This window comes from Scyliorhinus canicula, chromosome 11 (genome assembly GCF_902713615.1).
Source record: "Scyliorhinus canicula chromosome 11, sScyCan1.1, whole genome shotgun sequence".
NCBI classification, from domain to species: domain Eukaryota; kingdom Metazoa; phylum Chordata; class Chondrichthyes; order Carcharhiniformes; family Scyliorhinidae; genus Scyliorhinus; species Scyliorhinus canicula.
This window is the reverse complement of record NC_052156.1, coordinates 46,522,823-46,546,460: the sequence shown is the minus strand read 5'-3', so window position 1 is coordinate 46,546,460 and position 23,638 is coordinate 46,522,823. Positions and strand designations below refer to the sequence as shown.

The 23,638-nt window shown below is 46.4% G+C and overlaps 1 protein-coding gene across 1 annotated transcript in view; it reads right to left on the bottom strand.

Annotated features, from left to right (window-relative positions):
- Positions 1–23,638, bottom strand: part of LOC119973064 (receptor-type tyrosine-protein phosphatase gamma-like) — a 1,019,600-nt gene that overhangs the window by 892,114 nt on the left and 103,848 nt on the right. The window contains exon 2 of the mRNA XM_038810525.1: positions 19,084–19,188. Coding sequence (XP_038666453.1) covers positions 19,084–19,188 — 105 coding nt within the window. The remainder of the gene's footprint in view (positions 1–19,083; positions 19,189–23,638) is intronic.

The window sequence follows — 23,638 nt, the reverse complement described above, 5'->3', positions numbered from 1 at the left end:
ACTCAGGGGCAATGTCGTGTGGCCAATCCACCTAATCTCCACATCTTTGGACTGTGGGAGGAAACCGGAGCACCTGAAAGAAACAGATGCAGATCCAGGGAAAACACGTGCAAACTCCATACAGTCACCCAAGGTCGGAATCGAAGCCGGACCCCTGGGACTGTGAGGCAGCAGTGTTACCCACTGTGCCACCGTGTTGTATATTATTAAGTTAAAAGTAGGAGGTTTACCAAGAATAATGGTAAGCTTGAGAATTGCGAGAGTTTCAGGTGCCAGCAAACGAAATTCAAAGATTGAGAAAAAAGATAGAATGAGAGTAGTTGAGCCATAAATATAAAAACAGATTGCAAGAGTTCTGCACGGATATATAAATGAAGCGAGTAGAGAAATTAAAATGGATCGCTTAGTGGCTGAGATAAGAGAAATTATAGTTGAAAATGAGGTAATGGCAAAGCTGGTGAACAAATATTTTATACCTATCTTTACAGTGGAACAAAAAATATACCAGAAATAATAGGGAACCAATATTAGAAATGAAAAAGTACGATAAAAATTAAATGGGGCTGTGCACAGACAAATCCACTGGACATAACAGCTGCCAAAGAGTCATTCAGACTGGAAATGGTAATTATCTTCTCTCTTCACAGATGCTGTCGGACCTGCTGAGATTTTCCGGCAATTCTCTTTTTGTTTCAGATTCCAGCATCCGCAGAAGTTTGCTTTAATTCTAACAGCTGACAAACCAGGTTCTGACAAGTGGTGGCTGCAGAAATTGTGGATGCTCCGGTTGTGATCATCCAACATTTAAAAAAAAATCAATTTACAGATTGTGGGAGTCGCTGGTTAGGCCAGTGTAATAATTTAGACCAGGCCTTTGAGATTGGCCAATTGGAATAAGAGTTCCCTGATTAGTGGGCCAATCAGGGAACCTCTTCTTTGTATATAACAGGGTGTGTCAGATCCTGTGCACTCCCAGTGTAGATAGCAAGCTAAATGCACATGGTCGGATTGCTGCTGTTTTTTTTTTAATTTTAGAGTACCCAATTCATTTTTTTTTCACTTAAGGGGCAATTTAACGTGGCCAATCCACCTACCCTGCACATCTTTTGGGTTGTGGGGGAAAAACCCATGCAAATACGGGGAGAATGTGCAAACTCCACACAGACAGTGACCCAGAGCAGGGATCGAACCTGGAACCTCGGTGCCATGAGGCAGCAATGCTAACCACTGGGCCACCGTGCTGCCCCCACTGTTGGTCTTGTTAATAAAAGGGATTCTGGTGAAGGGACTTCTGCCTCCATTGACTTCTCACAGCCAGCACTTATTGCCCATCTCTAGTTGCCCTTCAGAAGGGCATTGCCTAAATTTCAGAATAATCCCAGTGGACTAGAAACTAGGTAAACGTATCACCACTATTGAAGAAACAAGAGAGAGTGTAAACAGGGAACTACAACCATGCAGCCTGACATCAGCCATCATGAAAATCCTGGAATCCATTGCTCAGAATGCACGAACAGGGCAATTAGAAAATAATATTATGAGTGGGCAGAGTCAGTATGGTCTTTTGAAAGCAAAATTTTGTTTCACAAATCTAATTAGAGTTATTTTGAGTATGTAATCAGTAAAGTGCATAATGGGGAACCTGTGGATGTAACATATTTTGATCTTCAAAAGGCATTCAATACGGCGCCACACAAACTATGTTGCGCACAATAAAAGCTCATTGAGAGTGGATAGAATGGCCTGAATTTTTCTGGAGTTCGGAAGAATGAGAGGTGATGTCATTGAAACGTACAAGGTTCTGGGAGGGCTTGACAGGGTAGATGCCGGGAGGCTGGTTCCTCTGTCGGAAAGTATAGAAGTAGCTTCAGGATAAGGGATGACCATTCTGTACTGAGATAAGGAGAGATCTTTACAGACGTTGTGTATTTTTGGAATTCTCTATCCAAGAATGCTGTATCTTCAGTTGTTGAGCATATTCAACACGGAGACTGACACTTTGTTGGAATCCCAAGAGAAACAAGGGATAAGGTAATAGAGCAGGTACGTGGAGTTCAGATGAGGATCAGTCACATTCTTATTAAATGTGTCAATGTGGTCCACTCCTTCCTCTATTTCCTATCTACTTAGGAGGACTACAAAATAATATTAAATCAGATTTTAACTGCACAGATTGAAATTCTACCTTGGCCTGGATTTTGTGGTTCACAGTAAATGAACACGGTTCGTCATTCATTGGCTTTTGAGCAGCAACTCAGTCACAGGATGGATAATTCCGTGTATACCCTCTAGAGGAGATCTAGGGCAATGTTCTTCAAACTTTTTTCCGGGGACCCATTTTTACTAACCGGCCAACCTTTGGGACCCAACCCGGCCTACCTTTGCGACCCATGCCGGCCGACCTTCGCAACCCACGCCGGTGGACCTACGCGACCCACCATTTTCTCTTATCTTGTTTGCTGCTGACAAAAATGGAGGAAATTGTTTTAGGTCCATTTGGCCCTCGTACACCCTGCTCCAATGGAACCTGTTCGATGAAGGTGAAGCCTTCTGGTGTCGGAAAGTATGGAGTCTCCAACTGTCCAAAGTTCTGCATTGTTTTCCTGTAAAATGTTGTCAAATAAATCTACCCCGAACTTGTAAAAAAAATAAAAATAAAATGAATAAACCTCCCCCCGTACTAATAAAACGTGCAACCGTTTAAAAAAAAGCGGCCGCACTGTGCATGCGCACCGATGATCTGGCACGCATGCACAGTGTGGCCGCATTTTTTTTTACATGTTCGCGGCCATTTTGAAGGCTGCTTGCAGTCGGCATTCTTAACAGCCGGCTGTTGCGCGCAGATTTGGACGATCGGGAGCGCCATGACGATGGCTCCGCGACCCTCCCGACACTTGCCCGTGTGGTCGCGCCCCTGAGTTTGACAATGCCTGATCTAGGGGCTCTATGAACAAGGCAAGCAAGAACATGTTTCCTCTACAGTCAGCAGTGGGGGGTGGGGGGGATAAAATGGGGAGGTAGGGGTGTTAGGTACTTAGTTGATTTGGTTATTTGCAGCCCTGTTGGCTTATTTTGTTTTGTGATTGTGTTTCATGTGCAAATATATAAATGCCTTAGTAAAATAATTTTTTTTAAAAACATGATTCCTCAATCAGATTGAAGAATCCTCACTGAGGCACACAATGTCTGAACCGGAAAATGTGTATTAGAATATTTAATCCATGCAAAAAACTCTAAACAAATAAATTTAGGAATAAGAACATAGAACATAGAACATAGAACAGTACAGCACAGAACAGGCCCTTCGGCCCTCGATGTTGTGCCGAACAGTGATCACCCTACTTAAACCCACGTAACCCGTATCCCAACAATCCCCCCATTAACCTTACACTACGGGCAATTTAGCATGGCCAATCCACCTAACCCGCACATCTTTGGACTGTGGGAGGAAACCGGAGCACCCGGAGGAAACCCACGCACACACGGGGAGGACGTGCAGACTCCACACAGACAGTGACCCAGCCGGGAATCAAACCTGGGACCCTGGAGCTGTGAAGCATTGATGCTAACCACCATGCTACCGTGAGGCCCCTTAAATAAGGGGCGGGATTTTCCCCTACCCGATGGGGCGGGCTGTACCGGCACCGAGGAGTGGCATGCACTACTCCGGAGTCGGGCCGCCCGGAAGGTGCAGCATCCTACGCACCTTCAGGGGCTAGGCCGGCGCCGTGCCAACTGGCGCCGAAGGGCCTCTGCCGGCCGACGCGAGTTGGCGCATGCGCGGGAGTGCCGGCGTGTGCTGGCATCATCCCAACACATGCGCAGGGGGGTTCTTCTCCGCGCCGGTCATGGCGGACCGTTACACCAGCTGGTGCGGAGGGAAAGAGTGCCCCAGCGACACAGGCCCGTCCGCGGATCGGTGGGCCCCGATCGCGGGCCAGTCCACCGTGGGCCCTCGCCCCGGGACCAGATCCTCCCCCCCCCAACCGAGGACTCCGCAGGCCGCCCACTGAGGCAGGTCCCGCCGGTACAGACCTGGTGTATTTTACACCAGTGGGGCCCGCTGAAAACGGGTGGCCACTCAGCCCATTACGGGCTGTAGAATCGCCAAGGGGGTCTGTCTGCTGACCAGTGTGGCTCGATTCCCGCCTACGCCGAAGAATCCGGCAGCCAGCGGCATTCACGCGGCCCCCTGCCAATTCTCAGACCCGGCGGGGGTGTCGGAGAAACCCGCCCGAGATACATAAAAACAACAGAAAGACATTTTTTAAAATCCAGAGATGAAACTCCATGCTTTTAAAATGTTGTTATCCATGCCAGAGGGGTTGTTTGTAGGAAATAAGGGAGCAATTCTCCGCAAATGTGGAGAATCGTAAAGGCTGCCATGGGACAGGCCGTGACCCACGGCAGCCTTCACGGCCACTTCCGGGGACGATTCTCCCCCCCGGGCGGGGCTAGGAGCACGGCCCCGTGCGTCACGGCGGCGCAGCCTTGACGATGGTCATCAAGGCCACACGTCAAGCGTCACGGCAGCTGACGCGGCCGATGACATCAGCTGCGCATGCGCAGGTTGGACAACGCCAACCCGCGCATGCGCAGTTGGCGTCTTTCTCCTCAGCTGCCCGGCAAGACGTGGCGGCTTGATCTTGCCGGGCGGTGGAGGGGAAAGAGTGCGTCTGTTTTGGACGGTGGCCCGACGATCGGTGGGCACCGATCGCGGGCCTGTCCCATCCCGAGCACAGTCGTGGTGCTCCCATCCAAATCGGGCCTCTAGATGCCCCAAACGGGCATCTTGCGCCCGTTTCACGTGTGTTTGCTGCCGTGTTGAAACGGACGTGAAGGCCTGGCCGCTTGGCCCATCGGCCTCGGAGAATCGCCGCTCACTGTAAAAAACGGCGAGCGGCGATTCGTGCGTGGTTCGGGCGTGGTGGGGGGGGGGGAAGAGAATAGCAGGAGGGCGTGAAAAATGTCGGGAGGCCCTCCCGCTATTCTCCCACCCGGCGTGGGGGGCAGAGAATCGCGCCCCAAGACTTATTGTGCTATTGGAAACTCACTTCCATTCAAATAGGCAATTCCTAGAATTTAGAGTTCAGAAGGAGGCTATTCGACCAATCGCGTTTGCACCGGCCCTTGGAAAGAGCACCCCTACTTAAGCCCACGCCTCCACCATAGCCCCTTAACCCAGTAACACCACCTAATCTTTTGGAGACTAAGGGGCAAATTAGCATGGCCAGTCCACCTAACCTAGAACATAGAACATAGAACAGTACAGCACAGAACAGGCCCTTCGGCCCTCAATGTTGTGCCGAGCCATGATCACCCTACTCAAACCCACGTATCCACCCTATACCCGTGACCCAACAACCCCCCCTTAACCTTACTTTTTGTAGGACACTACGGGCAATTTAGCATAGCCAATCCACCTAACCCGCACATCTTTGGACTGTGGGAGGAAACCGGAGCACCCGGAGGAAACCCACGCACACAGGGGGAGGACGTGCAGACTCCACACAGACAGTGACCCAGCCGGGAATCGAACCTGGGACCCTGGAGCTGTGAAGCATTTATGCTAACCACCATGCTACCCTGCTGCCCCTAAACCTGCACATCTTTGTACAGTGGGATGAAACTGGAGCAACTGAAGAAACCGCTACAGACATGGGGAGAACGTACAAAACTCTACACAGACAGTCACCCTGTCTGATAACGATGATGATAAACGCAGGTAACCTGACCGTTATTATTATCGTAAAATCTGGATCAGTGTTTGAAAGGGATCACATTTCTGTTAAAGTTTGTGAAATATCATTTATCCAGATAAAATTTAGACCTCCCGGTGCTCATAAATCTGGTATTGATAAAATGTCACCAAAAGCAATTACATAATAAAGACTATAAATTGAAAAATGAAACAATGAAGCAAGAAATTATGTCCTCTAGTGTAATGTTTTAAGTTATTTTAAATAAATCTTTTGTTGACTGCATCTTTATCTCAGGAAATATTACTTACTGTCACACAGAGTGACCTATTGTACTGTCAATGCTATCAATGCACACTGGTCTGAAAATAAACACCAATGGGATTTCTTTATAACTTCCTTTGAAGAGTACAGCATGGTGTTAAACTCCTGCCGCAGAATCTTTTCTATCACATTTGAAGTCGAAGATGGTTTTGAAAAAAGACAAAGATCAATTGTCAAAACACTGTGGGGATTACACAAGGACAGACAATCTAGAAAATGAGGCATGTCACAAGTCCAGAAAGACTTACTCATTACAGTTTAGGAGATTGTCACATTCATGCTACAATTCTATCAACTCGCCCTCCATTCCAAACAGGGTAGATTATGCGGTTACCATGGGTTGTATTTAATGGCGGTGATTGGAATCTCACCCACTGGCTAGACAGCTGGCGAGAACCCCACGCACCTCTTTTAGAGAAGTCCTGCAGAATTCGGTATTTGACTGGACAGCGGCAGGCCTTCCCCAGGATCATGGGCAGAATTTGTGCCCTGCATGAAGACTGCTGGCCAGAGGATTTGCAACAGCACCAGGGAGGCAGTGCCTGCTGCCAAGAATGTACCCATTCAAGATCCAGGATTATAGAGAAACCCAAGGACAGGTGAGTGAGAGAGGGGAAGGGGGTGGCACAGTAGCGCAGAGGTTAGCACTACTGCCTGAAATGCTGAGGACCCAGGTTTGATCCCGGCCCTGGGTCATTGTTCATGTGGAGTTTGCATATTCTCCCAGTATCTGCGTGTGTCTCAGTCCCATAACCCAAAGATGTGTGGGGTAGGTGAATTGGCCATGCTAAATTGCCCCTTAATTGGAAAAAAATAATTTGGTACTCTAAATTTTTTTTTTAAGTGACGGAGGGGGCTAGGGAAGCAACAAGGAGGTCTCTTTTAAAAGGAAAAACACCGGCAATGGGATGAGGCCCTTCAGTAGTCTTTGACCGCCGAGTTAATTAGAAACATAGAATATCTACAGTGCAGGAGGCCAATTCGCCCATCGGGTCTGCACTGATCCTCTGAAAGAGGTCCCTCCCCCACCCGTATCCCCATAGCTCCACCTAACCTGCACATTTTTGGACACTAAGGATCAATTTAGCATGGCCAATCCATCTAACCTGCACATCTTTGGACTGTGGGAGGAAACCAGAGCACGCGGAAGGAAACCCACGCAGACAGGAGAGAAAGTGCAAACTCCACACAGCAACCCAAGGCCAGAACTGAACCCAAAAGGCCAGAACTGAACCCGGTCTCTGGTGCTGTGAGGCAGCAGTGGTAATGACTGTGGCACTGTGCCACCCACTTAAGGGCCGCAATGGGGGGTGGGATGGGAAGGTTGTCCATAGGCTTTCCCACCATGAATTTAAGCAGGGTGGAGGCAGGAAGGAAGCAAGGTTCACACTCGCCAGTCACCCACCTGATTAAATATGCCCCCACCACCGAATATGCCATGATTAAATTCTTTCCTGTTTAGTTACATTTCTTCAAACAGGAAAAAAAGTCAATGACAAACAACAATGCAGTCAGGATGCCAGCAACAGAACACTGTTCTCAGTCAATAAATGATGGAAAGTTGGCAATTAATGTATTTGTAAAAACAACAGGTTAATGAAAATATACACCATACCAGACAAGGTCCAAATGAAACAATGTAGTAATCCATAATGAATATTAATCGATTATAATGCAGTTTCCCACACTACCTTTTGATTTCACAGAGCTTATCAGTTTATGGTATGAAATACTGCGAGGATTAATTCTTTACAGTGCACAAATTTCAAAATTAGCAATTATTTCACAATTAGATGATAATAAGCGCAAATCATAAAAATTAGAAGCATAAAAATCATCCCACATGCCTGGTAAGCAGTGATTAGGCACATGGTCCTTTTATCTCCAATAATTGCACTGTATCCAACTCAGACAAACAATAAGAAACCACTTCTGTGCCAAGATGTGAAACCAATTTAGGCATTCTCAATCATTCTACTCGATCAGCAAAGAGTTTTCAAAATTTTTAAAATTAATTTATGGGATGTGGGCATCGCTGGCCAGACCAGCATTTATCCTGACTGCATTGTTGTTAGTCATTTACTTTTTTATTGCCCACCTCTTGTTCCCCTTGAGAAGGTGGTGGTGAACTGCCTTATTGAATTGCTGCAGTCCCCGAGGTGCAGGTACACCCACACTGTTCAGGAGGGCGTTCAGGATTTTGACCCAGCGTTAGTGAAGGAACGGTGATATATTCCCAAGTCAGGATGGCGAGTGGCTTGGAGGGGAACTTCCAGTTGGTAGTGTTCCCAGGCATCTGTTGTTGTCCTTTTAGATAATAGTGGTTGTGGGTTTGCAAGGTGCTTCCTAAGGAACTTTGGAGGGTCCTGCAGTACGTCTTGTTGTTGGTACACACAGCTGCCACTGTACGTCAGTGGTGGAGGGACTGAATGATTGTGGAAGGGATTGCAATCGTGGACTGGTTTGTTCTAGATGGTATCGAGCTTAGAGTATTTGGAGCGGCACTTATCCAAGCAAGGGGAAAGTACTTCATCACGCTCCTGACTTGTGCCTTGTAGGTGGTGGACAGCCTTTGAGGAATCAGGAGGAGAGTTAGATACCACAGGATTCTTAGATTCTGACCTACTCTGGTAAACAGCCTCTGACCTGCTCTGGAAACACAGGGCGGGATTCTCGCAGAGTGTCCACGCCGTCGGAAACGGAGTCGCGTTTCACAATGGCGTGAACGGGCCGTTTGGAGTACCGATTCTGGCCCCTACAGGGGGCCAGCACGGCGCTGCAGCAGCTCACGCCGCTCCAGCCTCCCATTCCGGCACGAACTGTGCGCTGCGCCAACCCGCGCATGCGAGGTGGCCTCCCTCAACATGCCGGCCCCAAGGCAACATGGCGCAGGGGTTCAGGTGCCGGCTCATAAGAAAATAGGCCCGGGGTGCGAGAGGCTAGCTGATGATCGGTGGGCCTTGATTGTGGGCCAGGCCCCATCGGAGGCACCCCCCAGGGTTGGTGCCAATGACACCGATTCTCCGCTCTGAGGAGAATCACGTGCCGGCGTCGGGGCGGCGTGGCACGGTTGCGGGGATTCTCCGGCCTGGGGCTAGGAGAATCCCGCCCACAGTATTTATACGGCTAGTCCAGTTCAGTTTCTGGTGAATGGTAAACCCAGGATGTTGATAGTGGGGGATTCATTGATGTTAATGCCATTGAATATTATGGGGTGATGGTTAGATTCTCTCTTGTTGGAGATGGTCATTGCCTGGCACTTGTGTAGTGTGCATGTTACTTGCCTCTTGTCAGCCCACACCTGGATATTGCCCAGGTCTTGTTGTATTTGGATAAAACTGCTTCAGTATCTGAGGAATCGGTACGGAATGGTACGGAACGCTGTGCTGTCATCAGTGAACAACCCCACTTTTGACCTTATGATGGAAGGAAGGTAATTGATCAAGATTGTTGGGCCTAGGACACTATTCTGAGGAGCTCCTGCAGTGTTGTCTTGAGGTGACTGACCTCCAACCACCACAACCATCTTCCTTTTTGTAAAGTATGACTGCAAACAGCAGGGGGTTCCACCCTGATTCTCATTGACTCCAGTTTTGCTATGGCTCCTTGATGTCATGCTCGGTCTAATGCTGCCTTGATGTCGAGGGCAGTCAGCTCACCTCACTTAAGTTCATAGGACCATAGCGAATGGAGCAGAACTAGGCAATTCAGCCTGTTGAACCTGCTCCGCCATTCAATCAGATCACGGCTGATCTCTTCCTGGTTTCAAATCCACCTCCCCACCTGTTGCCCATATCCCTTTAACCTGTTTTTTTTTTAAAGTCAGAAATATATCTATCTCCTTCTTGAAACCATTTAATGACTCAGATTCCACCTCACTATGGGGCGGCAAGTTCCACAAATTCACCACCCTCTGCAATAAGTAGTATCCACATCTCAGTTCTAAATCTACAAGCTTTCAACCTATATCCGTGACCTCTCGTTCTAGATTGGCCCACATGTGGGAACATTCGGTCTACGTTTGCTTTATCAATCTCATTTAGTATTTTGTACACCTCAATCAGGTCCCCTCTTATCCTTCAGCTCTTTTGTTCATGTTTGAACCAGGCAGTAATGAGGTCAGGAGCTGAATGACCCTGGCGAGTGAGCAGGTTATTGCTGAGTAAGTGCCACTTGATTGTATAAGAAATTTGTGATGGACCTGGCACCACATCCGTTGGGGGCATGTAATGAAGCACTGGAGAAGGGGGAGTTGCCAGAGACGATAACGCAGGCAGTAATCACACTAATTCCGAAAAAGAGGAAGAACCCGGTGGAATGTGGATCGTATAGGCCCATATCACGATTGAACAAGGATGTTAAAGTACTGGCTAAGTTGTTGGTGGGGAGGATGGAGGAGTGTCCCCCGGGGTGGTGGCAGAAGGTCAATCAGGCTTCGTGAAGGGCAGGCAGCTCGCAAGTAATATAAGGTGGCTGTGGAATGTGGTGATGAATCCGTCGGGGCGGCGGTGGTGGTGTCCATGGACACGGAGAACGCATTTGATCGGGTGGAGTAGCGGTACTTGTTTGAGGTTTTGGGAAGGTTTGGGTTTGGTCCGAGATTTGTGCCATGGGTACGGATACGGAATTTGGCACCAATTGCAAGGGTGAGGATGAATGATATGAGCTCACGAAGCTTCGACTTACACAGGGGTATGAGGCAGGGGTGCCTGCTGTGGCCGCTGCTGTTTGCGCTGGCCATAGAGCCATTGACAATGGTTCTCAGGGGGTCGGCGGAGTGGCGGGGGTTATGAGGGGACAGAGGGAGCATCGGATGTCGCTCTATGCCGATGATCTCTTGCTATATGTTTCGGATCCGTTGGAGAATATGGGAAGGATTATGGGCCTACTGGGGACATTTGGAAGGTTCTCAGGGTACAAGCTGAATGTAGGAAAAAGCGAGGTATTCCCGGTGAATGAGCTGGCACAGCGGGCTAATTTAGGGGGAGGGATGCCATTTACGGTAGCAACGGATAGGTTTAGGTATTTGGGGATTCAGGGAGCAAGGGAATGGACGGGGCTGCATAAGTGGAACTTAACAAAGCTGATGGAGGAGGCTGGGGAGGATCTTAAGAGGTCAGATACACTGCATTTAACGCTGGCAGGGAAGGTCTAGTTTGAGAGCTATGGTGAGGGGAGTGTTGTCAATAGCGCCGAGTAGGTATTCGGGGGGGGGATGGATAGTGTATACAGGAGGTGGAGGGAAGTGGTTCTGGTCAAGGTGAGGGACCTGTATTTGGAGGAGGAAGGGTTCGCCAATTTGGAGTAGCTAAGGGAGAGGGTAGAGCTGCCGAGGGGCAGTGAGTTAAGGGATCTGCAGGTTAGGGGCTTTGCGCAAAAGGTCTGGAGGGGGTTCCCTAGGTTGCCGGGATAAACCCTGCTGGAACGAATGCTACTCCCGGATGTGGAAGGAGGGAAGAATTGGGGATATATACAAGTGGCTTGGGGAGCAGCGACGTGAGCCGGTGTTGAAGATCAAGGAGAAATGGGAAGCGGAGTTGGGAATGGAGATCAATTGGGGAGTATGGAGTGAGGCACTGCGTAGGGTAAACACGGCCTCTTCTGGTGCAAGGATGAGCCTGATACAGTTTAAGGTGGTGCACAGAGTGCATATGACTCGGGCGAGAATGAGTGGATTCTTTCAGGGGGTAGCAGATGAGTGTGAGAGGTATGGGCAGGGGCCAGCGAATCATGCGCACATGTTTTGGGGTTGCGAAAAATTGGGAAGATTCTGGGCAGGAGTGTTTGCGGTCTTAGCCAGGATAGTGGAGGAGGTGAATATAGACTCATTGGTGGCGATATTTGGGGTCTCAGAGAAGCCGGAGCTCATGGAGCGGAGGAAGGCCAATGTCTTGGCCTTCGCCTCTCTGATTGCACGGCGGCAAAATTTGCTGGAGTGGAGGTCGGCATCGCCACCGGAGGTAGCGGCATGGTTGGGTGACCTCTGCGAGTTCCTAAGATCGGAGAAGATAAAGTATGAGTTAAGAGGCTCTTCAGGGGGGTTTGAGGAAAGGTGGGGGATGTTTGTGACCGTGTTTGGGGGGCTATTCGTTGTCGCGGGGGAGGGGGGGGGGGGGTGAAAAAGAAGACTGTATGGTTAATTGTTGGGAAGTAGGTTTCTCGGGGTGTTTGTTCGCTGTAACTGGTTTTTATACATGCTTGTCATAAAATACATTTTTTTTTTAAAAGAGTAAGTGCCACTTGATAGCGCTGTTGATGACCTCTTCCTTCACATTACTGATGATTGAGAGTAGATTGATGGGGCTGTAATTGGCCGGGTTGGATTTGTCCTGTTTCTGGCCAAAGCTGGCAATTTCCACATTGCTGGGTTATCGCCAGTGTTGTAGCTATACTGGAACAGCTTGGCCAGAGATGCGGTAAGTTCTGGATCTCAAGTCTTCAGTACTATTGCCAGGGCCCATAGCGTTTGCACTATCTAGTGCCTTCCGCATTTTTCTTCTTGATATCACATGGAGTGAATCAAATTGGCTGAAGACTTTACATCCGTCATGCTGGGGACCTCCAGAGGAGGTCAAGATGGATCATCCACTTGGCACTTTTGGCTGAGGATTGTTGTAAATGCTTCAACCTCATTTTTTTAATGGTTTCATGGGATGTAATCATAGCAGGTGTCGCCAGCTTCTGTTGCCCATTCCTAATTGTTCACGTGATGGTGAGCTGCCTCCTTGGACAGCTGCAGTCCATCTGAAGGCACACCCAGAGTGCAGCTGGGAAGGGAATTCTACCATCATGGTCCAGTGGCAGTGAAGGGTGGGCTATATAGTTCCAAGTCAGGGAGGTATGTGGCTTGGAGGAGAATTTGCAGATGATGGTACTCCCATGTGTCCTCTGTTCTGATCCTTCTAGGTGGTAGAGAGCACATGTTAGTGTTGCTATATATGGTCAGGGTATTCTTGGGGGTTGATGGGGTTGCCTATTCTTCCAAAGTATGACACTCAAGTCTGTAGCTTTTCAAAATCATTACTATTTACAGCAAGCATCTTTTATACATTTGAACCACGACATGAGGTTGGAGCTTCTCCTTCATACAGAATCTTTTACTGCTCAGTTATGTGTTCTGACACCATTATTACATCAATATGACGTATACTTCTGATGCTAACCCTTAACTCTACAGATTGGAATGAAGGAGTTTTGGTGAGTTGCTGCAGTGCATCTTGCGGATGGCATACATTGCTGCCACTCTGCATCAGTGGTGGAGGAAGTGAATGTTTGAGGTGGTGGATGGGCTGCCATTCAAGAAGGTTGCTTTGGAAAGGATGATGGTGTTGAGCTTCGTGTGTGCTGTTGGAGCTCATCCAGGCAAGTGAAGAGTATCCATCACACTGCTGGGTTGTGTCATGTAGATGGCTTTGGAGGGTCAAGGTACAAGTCAGAATTCTAGACCTTGTAGTTACAGTATTTATGTGGCTGATCCAGTTCAACTTCTGGCCAATGGTAACCCTCAAGATATTGATTGTCAGAGATTCAACAACTGGAACACCACTGAATCTGAAGGGAAGATGGTTAGGTTCTCTCTTGCTGGAGATGGTCATTGTGTGGCGTGAATGTCACTTGCCACTTATCAGCACAAACATGAATGTCACCTCGTTCTTGTTGCACATTGGCACACCTGCTTCAGTATCTGAGGAGCCGCGAATAATGCTGACATCATCAATCATCTGTGAACATTTTGACTTTCGGATGGAAAAAAAATCATTGATGAAGCAGCTGAAGATGGTTGGGCCTAAGACATTACTCTGGTGAAGTCCTGCGGTAATGTTCTGGAGGTGAGATGATTGGCACCCAATAATCACAACTGCCTTCCTCTTCAAGTCTCCACTTAATCAATGGTGCTGATACAATTTATTTTCCCTTCAAATAACAGCTTCAATTTTAGTTCAAACCTTTGCAAATCTCCTCCAGCTTTCCCGTTTCAACATTGCTGTAAATTAGCATTTCTAATGCCATTTTCTGAACATCTGCAACTGATTTTTTATGTGATTTCTAGATTTATCTAATTCAACCTTCCCCTCTCCATTTTGTCTGAATATCATCTGAGCCCCAATCTTGAAGCAGTCTCAGCAAAGTCAAGTAATACATACAGTCCATAGAATTGAAGTGCCAGCCTTTAGTTTCTGTTTGATTGGGTAACACATGACAGTTATTGACTAAACACGGCAACCTTAACTCATGCAGTTGGTTGGGACATGATACACCATTTTAATTGTCTGTCCCATTGTCATAATTTACCAGCTTGAACCACATTTTTTTTTCTAAATTTAGTGTACCCAATTCATATTTTCCAATTAATGGGCAATTTTGCATGGCCAATCCATCCAGATGTGCAGGCCAATTTCAAATGGCCTGCACATCTTTGGGCTGTGGGGGCGAAACCCACGCAGACACGGGGAGAATGTGCAAACTCCACATGGACAGTGACCCAGAGTCGGGATCGAACCTGGGACCTCGGCGCCGTGAGGCTGCCCACTGCGCCCCGTGCTGCCTTAACCACATATTTTAATCCAAATTGAAAGTGGAACAATGAGTATATATTTAATGCTTTGTATTTCCAGTTTTAATTTTTAACACTCTTTTGACTTCAACAAACTTAGCAGGCTGTGTTTTCTTTGTTCATAAATTGCCTTTACAAACTGGGTATCTTATCCAGCAGTTGAAACGAACCAGAATGACCTGGTATGCTGTATCTAGGTCTAATTCCATTGGCTACCTGTTGTTAATGTTTGTGTTGAACGGTAACAGACCCATCCACAAGTACAAAACAGTAGCAACATTCTATTGTTGATTTAAAAATGCACACCATTCATTGTCTGGTCCCATCACCTCTCCCTTTACTATGAGTGGCTTTTGGTTCTACCCTCTTGCGTTTTCAGTAATGAGATAAGTAATTGGTTTGTATTGATAAATACTACAAGTGATGAGTTCGGCTTGGAGCTGTTCTCTGTGCCAGGAATAAAAGTATTCTAGATGCAGTAGTTTTTGCTTATAGAAATGCTACACAGACACAGAGAGCAATGCTAAAGCTGTGGGAGATCTCATTTTAGAGTAGTTGAACTCAGTAAAAGGGTGATTGACCCCAGATCTTCCTAACATTATGCTACAATGGTCTCACTTCTTTCCTATAGCTAAATAGTCATACATAATGTCCTCACTCTACTTTTACCCTTGGTTTACAACAACTGTCATTAGCTCATTAGAGCAGTGTTCTTCAAAGTCGGTGGCGCGACCCACGGGTGGGTCGTGAGCGGGTGTCGGGAGGGTCGCGGAGCCGGTGTCCGCGGCGCTCCCGAACGCGCAAATCCCCGCGCAGCAACCGGCTTTTCATAACGCCGGCTGCAAGCGGCCGGGAACATGTTAAAAAAAAATCATCATTAAACATGTTCGCGGAATACGCATGCACACGCGATGATGATCGGTTTTAAACGGTTGCAGCTTTTTGTTTTACAAGTTCTGCAGTGTTTTTAATTCATTTATTCTATTCATTTAATTTTTTTTTCATTTATTTTACTCATTTTATTGTTTTTTTACAAGTTCGGTGGGGGGGGGGGGGGGGGGGGGGGGTGTTATTTGATAAAATTTTACAGGACAAAATTCAGAACTTTGGACAGATGGAGACTCCATACTTTCCAACACCGCAAGGCTTCACCTTCATCTAACAGGTTCCATTGGAGGAGCATTTACGACGGCCAAAGGGACCCAAAACCATTTCCTCTATTTTTGTCAGCAGCAAACAAGGTAAGAGAAAATGGTGGGTCACGCAAGTTGGCCGGCGTCAGTCGCGAAGGTCGGCCGGTTGGTAAAAATGGGTCCCCGGAAAAAAAGTTTGAAGAACACTGCATTAGAGGATTAAATTATACTAATCTCAAATATTTGAGTGAAGCTTTAGAGATATGTAACTTTGTTGAAAGTGGTCAGAATCTCAGCAGTATATCTATGCAGTCACACAAGCAATATTCAAAAAACATGGATGCTTTTTGTTCATAAAATTGAGTTTATAAATATTAAAGTGCATTGTATTTTCCTCAGGCTTTCAGATACTGTGCAATTCAACGATTTTTTAAAGTCTTTGAAATATACTTGTATTATTTTCTGTACTTGCCATGTTATAAATAGGTTTTAGATATTTTGAAATGGAAAGCTATTTCCTTCCTATTGCCAGCTGTTTCTTTGCTTCGCTGAAATTAAATGCGATAATCTCTCTAATCTGCCCCAAATCCCCTGTCTTGGGGTGATAAATGTATCATTCGCTGTTCACCCTTTAGATTCACTTTATTTATCAGTTCAAGGTAAAAATACATATATCTAATTAGGTACCACTAATCAGGTAAAATTGTAGGTGATTGATTACAATTTATATATTGAAGAACAATTCAAATATATATGCAATATCGTTAGGATTGGAAACAACTTTTCACTTATCAAGATTCGTTTGATTTATCAGGAGAGTAAATGGAGTTAAAAATTATTTGGATCTGAAGATGTAAGCAATGCAACAGAATAATTTTCTTCCTTCCTCATCAAGAGTACTCGCCGGAAAGACTTGGGCCTCACCGACACCAGCAACTTTACTGCAACTAATTGCACCTGCAAAATCTTGATCATTTATTGCTTTATTTCATGTAACTGATTTGTTCATCTTGTAATTAGATGATAAGCACATTGGCACAGCTGGCATAATACCAGGGAAGCAGCACTATTCAAGCATATTTTGTCATATTCTTTCTCAAAGATAAACTAAGAGAATTGAACAAACGATAGTTTCCAACAGTAACATTCTGAATTAAAAATAAGTATTTTCATTCATTGGAACACTTTTTAAACATATGGCAAAAATAAATTTTATTGGACGAATTTAAAGTTTGTAAATTTAGTACCATTTTCATTTTGAGTTAAAACAACACCAGCATGTCATATTTTTCCTCACAACTAAGTTCGTAAAAAAATCCATAGATGCTCAGGTAAAAAGTAATGATCGAAAAAAAAAACTAATCAATAAAAAGCAATGCTCGGCATTTTTTGTTACTGTTTTGTTACTGTTGAGATGAAATGCAGGGCAAGAACCCAAACATGCCAGCCATAGGAGACTTTGGAGGAGACTTTTGGTCCAGGAGTCCATCCATTTAATGACTACAGGTCAGCTCAACAGCTAGAAGAGCCAGTCGGAGCACCTGAGACACTGTCTACACGGCAGCCCCACCGGGAGAGATGTATGCTGCCGATAAAGGTAGGAGATCAATAGGGCTTAAGATGGACGCACCTACTGCCGACTTCAGAACATTTTAAAGAGTGGAGACTGCTGTGAGGCCAAAACCACCACAGGATAGCCTTTGGGCACATCCGTGGGTCTCTGCCAATCATGACTCTGGTGTTGGGTGGGAAGGCAGTAAGGAATTAAATACACTAGGAGGCTGCCTCCATCCATTACTCAGCTTCTGCCTCTGCCAGGGGCCTGGAGGCTTTCTGGAAAATTTGGATTAGTGCCCTCAATACATACTTGAATTGATCTGATTAGCTAATGGCCTCTGGCTGGCAGGTAGCTTTCGCTCCTTCCCAAAGCCATCTCTATGAAAATACGCTGGAGCAGGGACATGCTAACAGATTGGCCAGACTAGCTGATAATGGAAATTGCTGGCAGAGAGGTCACCAAGCCCATTTCCTCAGCCCAATGAAAATTCAGTTCCATACATCAGTGGAAGCAATAGTGATCCATCGATTTAAAATGGTCACAATCTGGCATTTACAATATTAAGGCCAAGTAACCAGCTAAAAGAGATTTAAAAGAGTGATATAAGATGTCAAATAATAATCGGTCACTGAAATATCCACTATTGGAGCTTTGCATTTAAGGAACCAGAAATACAGATTAATTTGTGATATTTTCGTGAGCTTACTATTCAAGAACTAAGTAGTTTTTCACACTTTAGGATTCATAAAAACACATTGGTGCACCAAACTTATCAATGATCTAATAAATAAACCAGTAAACTGTATAAGTTAACGCTTAGATAAAGCTTTATCTTGGTAAATTTAAATAGTTATTGGTTGAACCCAATTAACACAATTAAATAAATTGGGAAGGAAAGTAGGAAAATTCACACTGGAAGAACACGTGGAAAACAACTACAGCTGAATTCAAGTAATTATGCAATCAGTAAGTAAATTGTATTTTGAAAGTCATTTTGTATATATACAGCAGTGAGTACAGAGCAATACTCCACTGTATATATTCCCTTTATTCCTGCACCCTTATTTTCACTTTCACAAGTACCATCAGCTATTCATCGAATCCAGTCAGTTCAACATTTATTACACACCGTCTTCTACTCAGAATAAACTACTGCATGATCCCATTATGGAAGATGTCTTCCTAAAATAATGAAAGTGTGTTTGAGGGTAAAGATCATACTTGCTACTCTCAAGTGCGGACTCCACAACGACATTAAAAACTTATTTAGTTACTTATGGCCTTGTACTGGCAGAGCACTTGTCACAGCATTGATGGTAGAACTGTTCTTTAATAAACAATGCCTTACGCGTTACATCCCTATAAGCTACAATAACACCAATTTGCTTTGTTTGTCCAGTCACATTTGTGGTGGTGAAAGAAAAAGCCACTCATATAATTGAGCAAATGGTTGTTCCAGATTGTTACTGCACAAACCACAAAGACATTTATCTCAGGGGAAGGGTACCTTTTCAGTGGCCTCAGAGACAGTATAATGAATTAACTATGTATAAAAAGTGTGATCGCAGATACGCAACCACTTCCAACCGCCTGAGCAACAAGAAATTAATATCATAATTCAGTGGGCCATCAGGGACAAAATACATGTCATGGTTCACTGTTTGAAACCTTCAGACTGGAGGCAAATAAACTTCCAAGGTGAGGATTCAAAAGCCACAATAAAAAAAAAAGAGTATTTTTTACATGGAGGAATTTTTCATTATCTATTTCACCATTGTAGTCCTTTGCTCATCATTCTGTCAAAGTTGCTCTTACCTGAATAAGCCCAGTATGGATCCCCAGATTCCCTACGTCTTCGTATATGAATGACATTTTCAAACTCATTTTCCTGCAGTGATCCAACGTGATCTTCTGTCAAAGCTAGGAATAAGTGAAAGGAAAACAAAATGTAGATTATGTAATTGGAGTTGCACTGGATTTAGTGAAAATAATTACATGTACGTTGCACTCCTGATAGCCAGCTGACAAAATTTCAAACCAAAGCCAATTTTTTACTCCATTTAGATTTAGTCACACAGCAGAACAGTACAAGTATGTAACTCCTAACTCAAATCTTCACCCCAATGTCGTATCTCTTTATATGAGCTCAAGTAACAACCCAAACAATGCCCTCCACCTGCATATAGATATTCACAATTGATAGACAATTAACAATTTACACAGATTTTCTTGTACCGGTATTTATTTTCAGAGTTATTCAGGGTTTTGCAGTTTTGATCTTTAAAATAGACACTGTACTAATTTAGCTCATGTCTATGTAAATAGGATGGGAACAGATCTAAATGTAAAATACTCTTTTTTTTTAAATTATGGATATAGCACAAAATCTCAAAGAGGTTTATTAATAGTAAAGCAACTGTTAAGTTCATGAAAAACAAGTAGCCATGAAAATATAAGAAAAAGACCTTAACTTCTGTGAACTTAGAATCACTTTAAAAAAAAGTAAATTTAGGAAAGAACAAGAACAACATAGAACATACAATGCAGGAGGCCATTCGGCCCATTGAGTCTGCACCAACCCACTTAAGCCCTCTCTTCCACCCTATTCCCATAACCCAATAACCCTTCCTAATCTTTTTTTTGTCACTAAGGGCAATTTATCATGGATAATCCACCTAACCTGCACGTCTTTGGACTGTGGGAGGAAACCGGAGGAAACCCACACTGACACCGGGAGAACGTGCAGACTCCACGCAGACAGTGACCCAGCGGGAAAATCGAACCTGGGACCCTGGCGCTGTGAAGCCAGTGCTATCCACTTGTGCTACCGCGCAAAATACATTTTGCTTTGTTTTTCACGGAGTCAGACTTGTGTTATCTAAGTTACTGCTCTGACTAATTCTCAGATCATGAGACGTGTTTCTCAACTACTTAGTAGTACGCATGTAAAGTGCGAGATTACACATGTTTGATTTTTTTATTCTCTTGTATACCATGTCACATATACTTGGTGTCTCTTTTGAAGAAATATTGCAGACTGAATTTTTACAACTCCCCGCTCGTTGTGTTTTCTGTGGAGGCCACGTAAAATATATTGGGTGGCTAGCCCACCATCTTCCCATCCACTCCTATCCCAGTGTTCATAATAAGAAGAGTGGGTAAGTTGCCCACTCGCCTACCCATCCTTTGGCTTCATGAGGCCCTTAACTGTCCAATTACTGTCCACAATGTCCTCAATCCATCTTCAGTAACATAATATGTGGAGCAGCTGTTCTAACCCAGTAGGAAGCCATGGGATCTGCAACCTCAGAGTCCCTGTGGCTCTCCGGAGTATGATCTCCCTAGACAAGGGGGTGGAGCTACACCCTTAAGCCAAGGGCCTCATGGGACAAACACCCCAGACCAAGTGTGGACCCTCGAGAGAGTAGGAGTTGCATTATAGTAGTTAAAATAAACTTGGGCTTTTTCTTACAGTCACTGCTTGAGAGTGGCCACTCGCTGGAACTGTACATTGGCGACAAGGGTAAAATGGAGCTGCAGGTGATGCCCTTTTCCTCCAGACCAGGCTCACCTCGACTAGGCCATATGAGGCCTCCATCCAGGCTGCGGGTCCACTAATCGGGAAATTAGAGGTGTTCGACGCTGAGATGGGTGACTGAGCCCAATATATCGAGCAAATGCGCTACTACTTCTTTCGGCTCAACAACAAATGTTGGTGACGAGAGACAATGGTGAACCTCCTCGCGACGCAGGCAGACACCGAAAGCATCATCCAGAGTTTGACTTCCCCGGACACCTGCCAGATTGTGGAGTTGGTTTCCTTGGTAACCACTATTTTGATCCTAAACCGCCACTGAAAGTCCGGCGTTTTTGTTTTCACACAGCCACCCAAAACTAGTGAGAATCTGTGACCGACTTCTTGAACTTCTCACCGAGTTCTGCGAGTTCACCCCAACCTTGTCTGAGGCGCTCAGAAACAAGTTGGCTTGCGGCATTCGCGACGTGGCGACTCAAGAATGCTTGTTGGGCAAAACATATCTAGATTTGAAGAAGTTGAGCAAAATGGCTTTTTCCGGGACGGCGCATTCAGGAGCTTCAGGGATTGCCTATCCTCAGCCTAGGGTGCCCAGCTGGACATGGAGCACCCACTTCCCGTGCTGTGGTTCAGGACTCCCGCCATTGGGGATGCACTCCTCGAGGCCAGGACCAGAGAAAGATGTCGCCTATGCTGGACACTTTTTTTAAAATTTAGAGTACCCAATCAATTTTTTCCAATTAAGGGGCAATTTAGCATGGCCAATCCTCCTAGCCTGCACATCTTTGGGTTGTGGGGGTGAAACCCACACAAACACAGGGAGAATGTGCAAACTCCACACGGACAGTGACCCTCAGCCGGGATCGAACCTGGGACCTCGGTGCTGTGAGACAACAGGGCTAACCCACTGCGCCACCGTGCTGCCCTACCATGCTGGACACTCCTGACCAGCGTGATGGATGGACACGTGCCCAGAGAAAGTGGCGAAACAGGTACCAGCAGGAAAACCCACCTGCATGCCACTACACCCCCAATGACTGTCCCAGGGAACAGACCCATTTAGTGGAAGACCTGGTGGAGGCTGCCCGCCACCTCTATTGTATATCAGCAACATTGATGGTCCCCATTCAGGTGACGGTCCGGATCAATGGGTTCCCCAACCAGATTGAGCTCGATAGCGGGGCTGCGGTCTCAGTAATCAGTAGACGCACGCACGACCGAGTCCGCTCGGGCATCCATAGCTTGGTGTTGCTCGGCACTAACCCATGGCTGGCAACATATACAGGCAAGTCCTTGGAGATCGGGGGCACCTCAAAAGTCCCTGTGAAATACGAGGCACAGTTGGCAAACCTCCATTGGTGGCAGCAAAAGGTTCGGGCCCCAGTTTGCTGGGACGGGATTGGCAGCAGGTGTGCCGTTGTTCCCCAATGGGCCAGGCACAGTGCTGGTGCATTTCCCGATATGCTTCAGGACAGACTAGGTACCATCCAAGGGGACTCCACCAAGGTTTCGGTGGACCCCGAGGCCCAGCCATGATATTTTTGAGCCCATCCCATACCCTACGCATTGAAGCCAAAGGTGAATACAGAGTTGGGCCGCCTGGAGCAATTAGGGATCATGCACCCAATGCAGTTCTCAGATTGGGCTGTGCCGGTTATGCTCGTCACAAAACCTGACAGCTCCAACAGTCTCTGTGGGGACTATGAGACAAAGATTAATCGGACGTCTTGTTTGGACAGTTACCCGGTGCCCATGATTGAAGACCTGAATGCTCGGCTCAGTGGAAGGTGTGGTGAATGTATTGCTGTAACAATTCACCATATTCTTATCTGTATTACGCTGTTGCCCATGTGGGCTCCACCGATGGACCATTGTAAGGTATTACCTATAATGTAGCATTCTGGGGTCTGTGTGGGCTCCACCCCTGACTCCACCCCTTGAGGGGAAGTATAAAGAGCAGTCGCCCTGCAGGCGGCTCCCACTATCAGACCAGTCGCAGGCAGGCACTGTTCTAGTTTATTAAAGCCACAGTTTACTTCTACTCCTGGTTTCGTGTGAATTGATCGTCGCATCAATTTAATCAACCACAACGCCACTATGGAATCGGCCCTCAAACCTGACCGACTGGAACTTGATCCGCAGGCCGTGGAGGCGAAAGAGATTTTTTCACACTGGCTCCGCTGTTTCAAGGCCTATCTTGCCGCCTCCTCCTCGCCTTCCACCTCCGACGAACAGAAGCTGAGTCTCCTCCACGCACAGGTGAGCCATCGAATCTCTGTTCAACTCGAGGAAGCCTCCACCTATGCAGACGCCCTCGCGATGCTAGAGCGCCACTACGTAAGGCCCGTGAACGAGGTATACGCACGGCACCTCCTCACCACTCGCCACCAGCGTCCTGGGGAAATCGCTGGAAGAGTACCTACGCGACCTCAAAGTCCTTGCACGAAGCTGCAATTACCAGGCCGTTACGGCCACTGAACATATGGACCTCACCATCCTGGACACCTACTTGGATGGAGTCAGGTCCAACTATGTGAGACAGCGCCTACTCGAAAAAGGTGCCCTAGACCGGGAAGAGACGGTAAAATTAGCCTCCTCTCTGGAAGTTCCAAAGCCTTAACGCATTCCCGTCCGATCACGCCACCCCCTCGTGGACCCCCAACCAAAGAATACCCCAGGCCTGTGCCGCGCGGCAGCCCATTCACCATGGGTGGGGCTACCCTGTTATTTCTGTTGCCAGCCTCAACACCCCAGGCAACGATGCCCGGCCCGGAACAAGAACTACAGTGACTGCGGGAGATAAGGACATTTTGCTATAGTTTGCCTAGCCAGGTC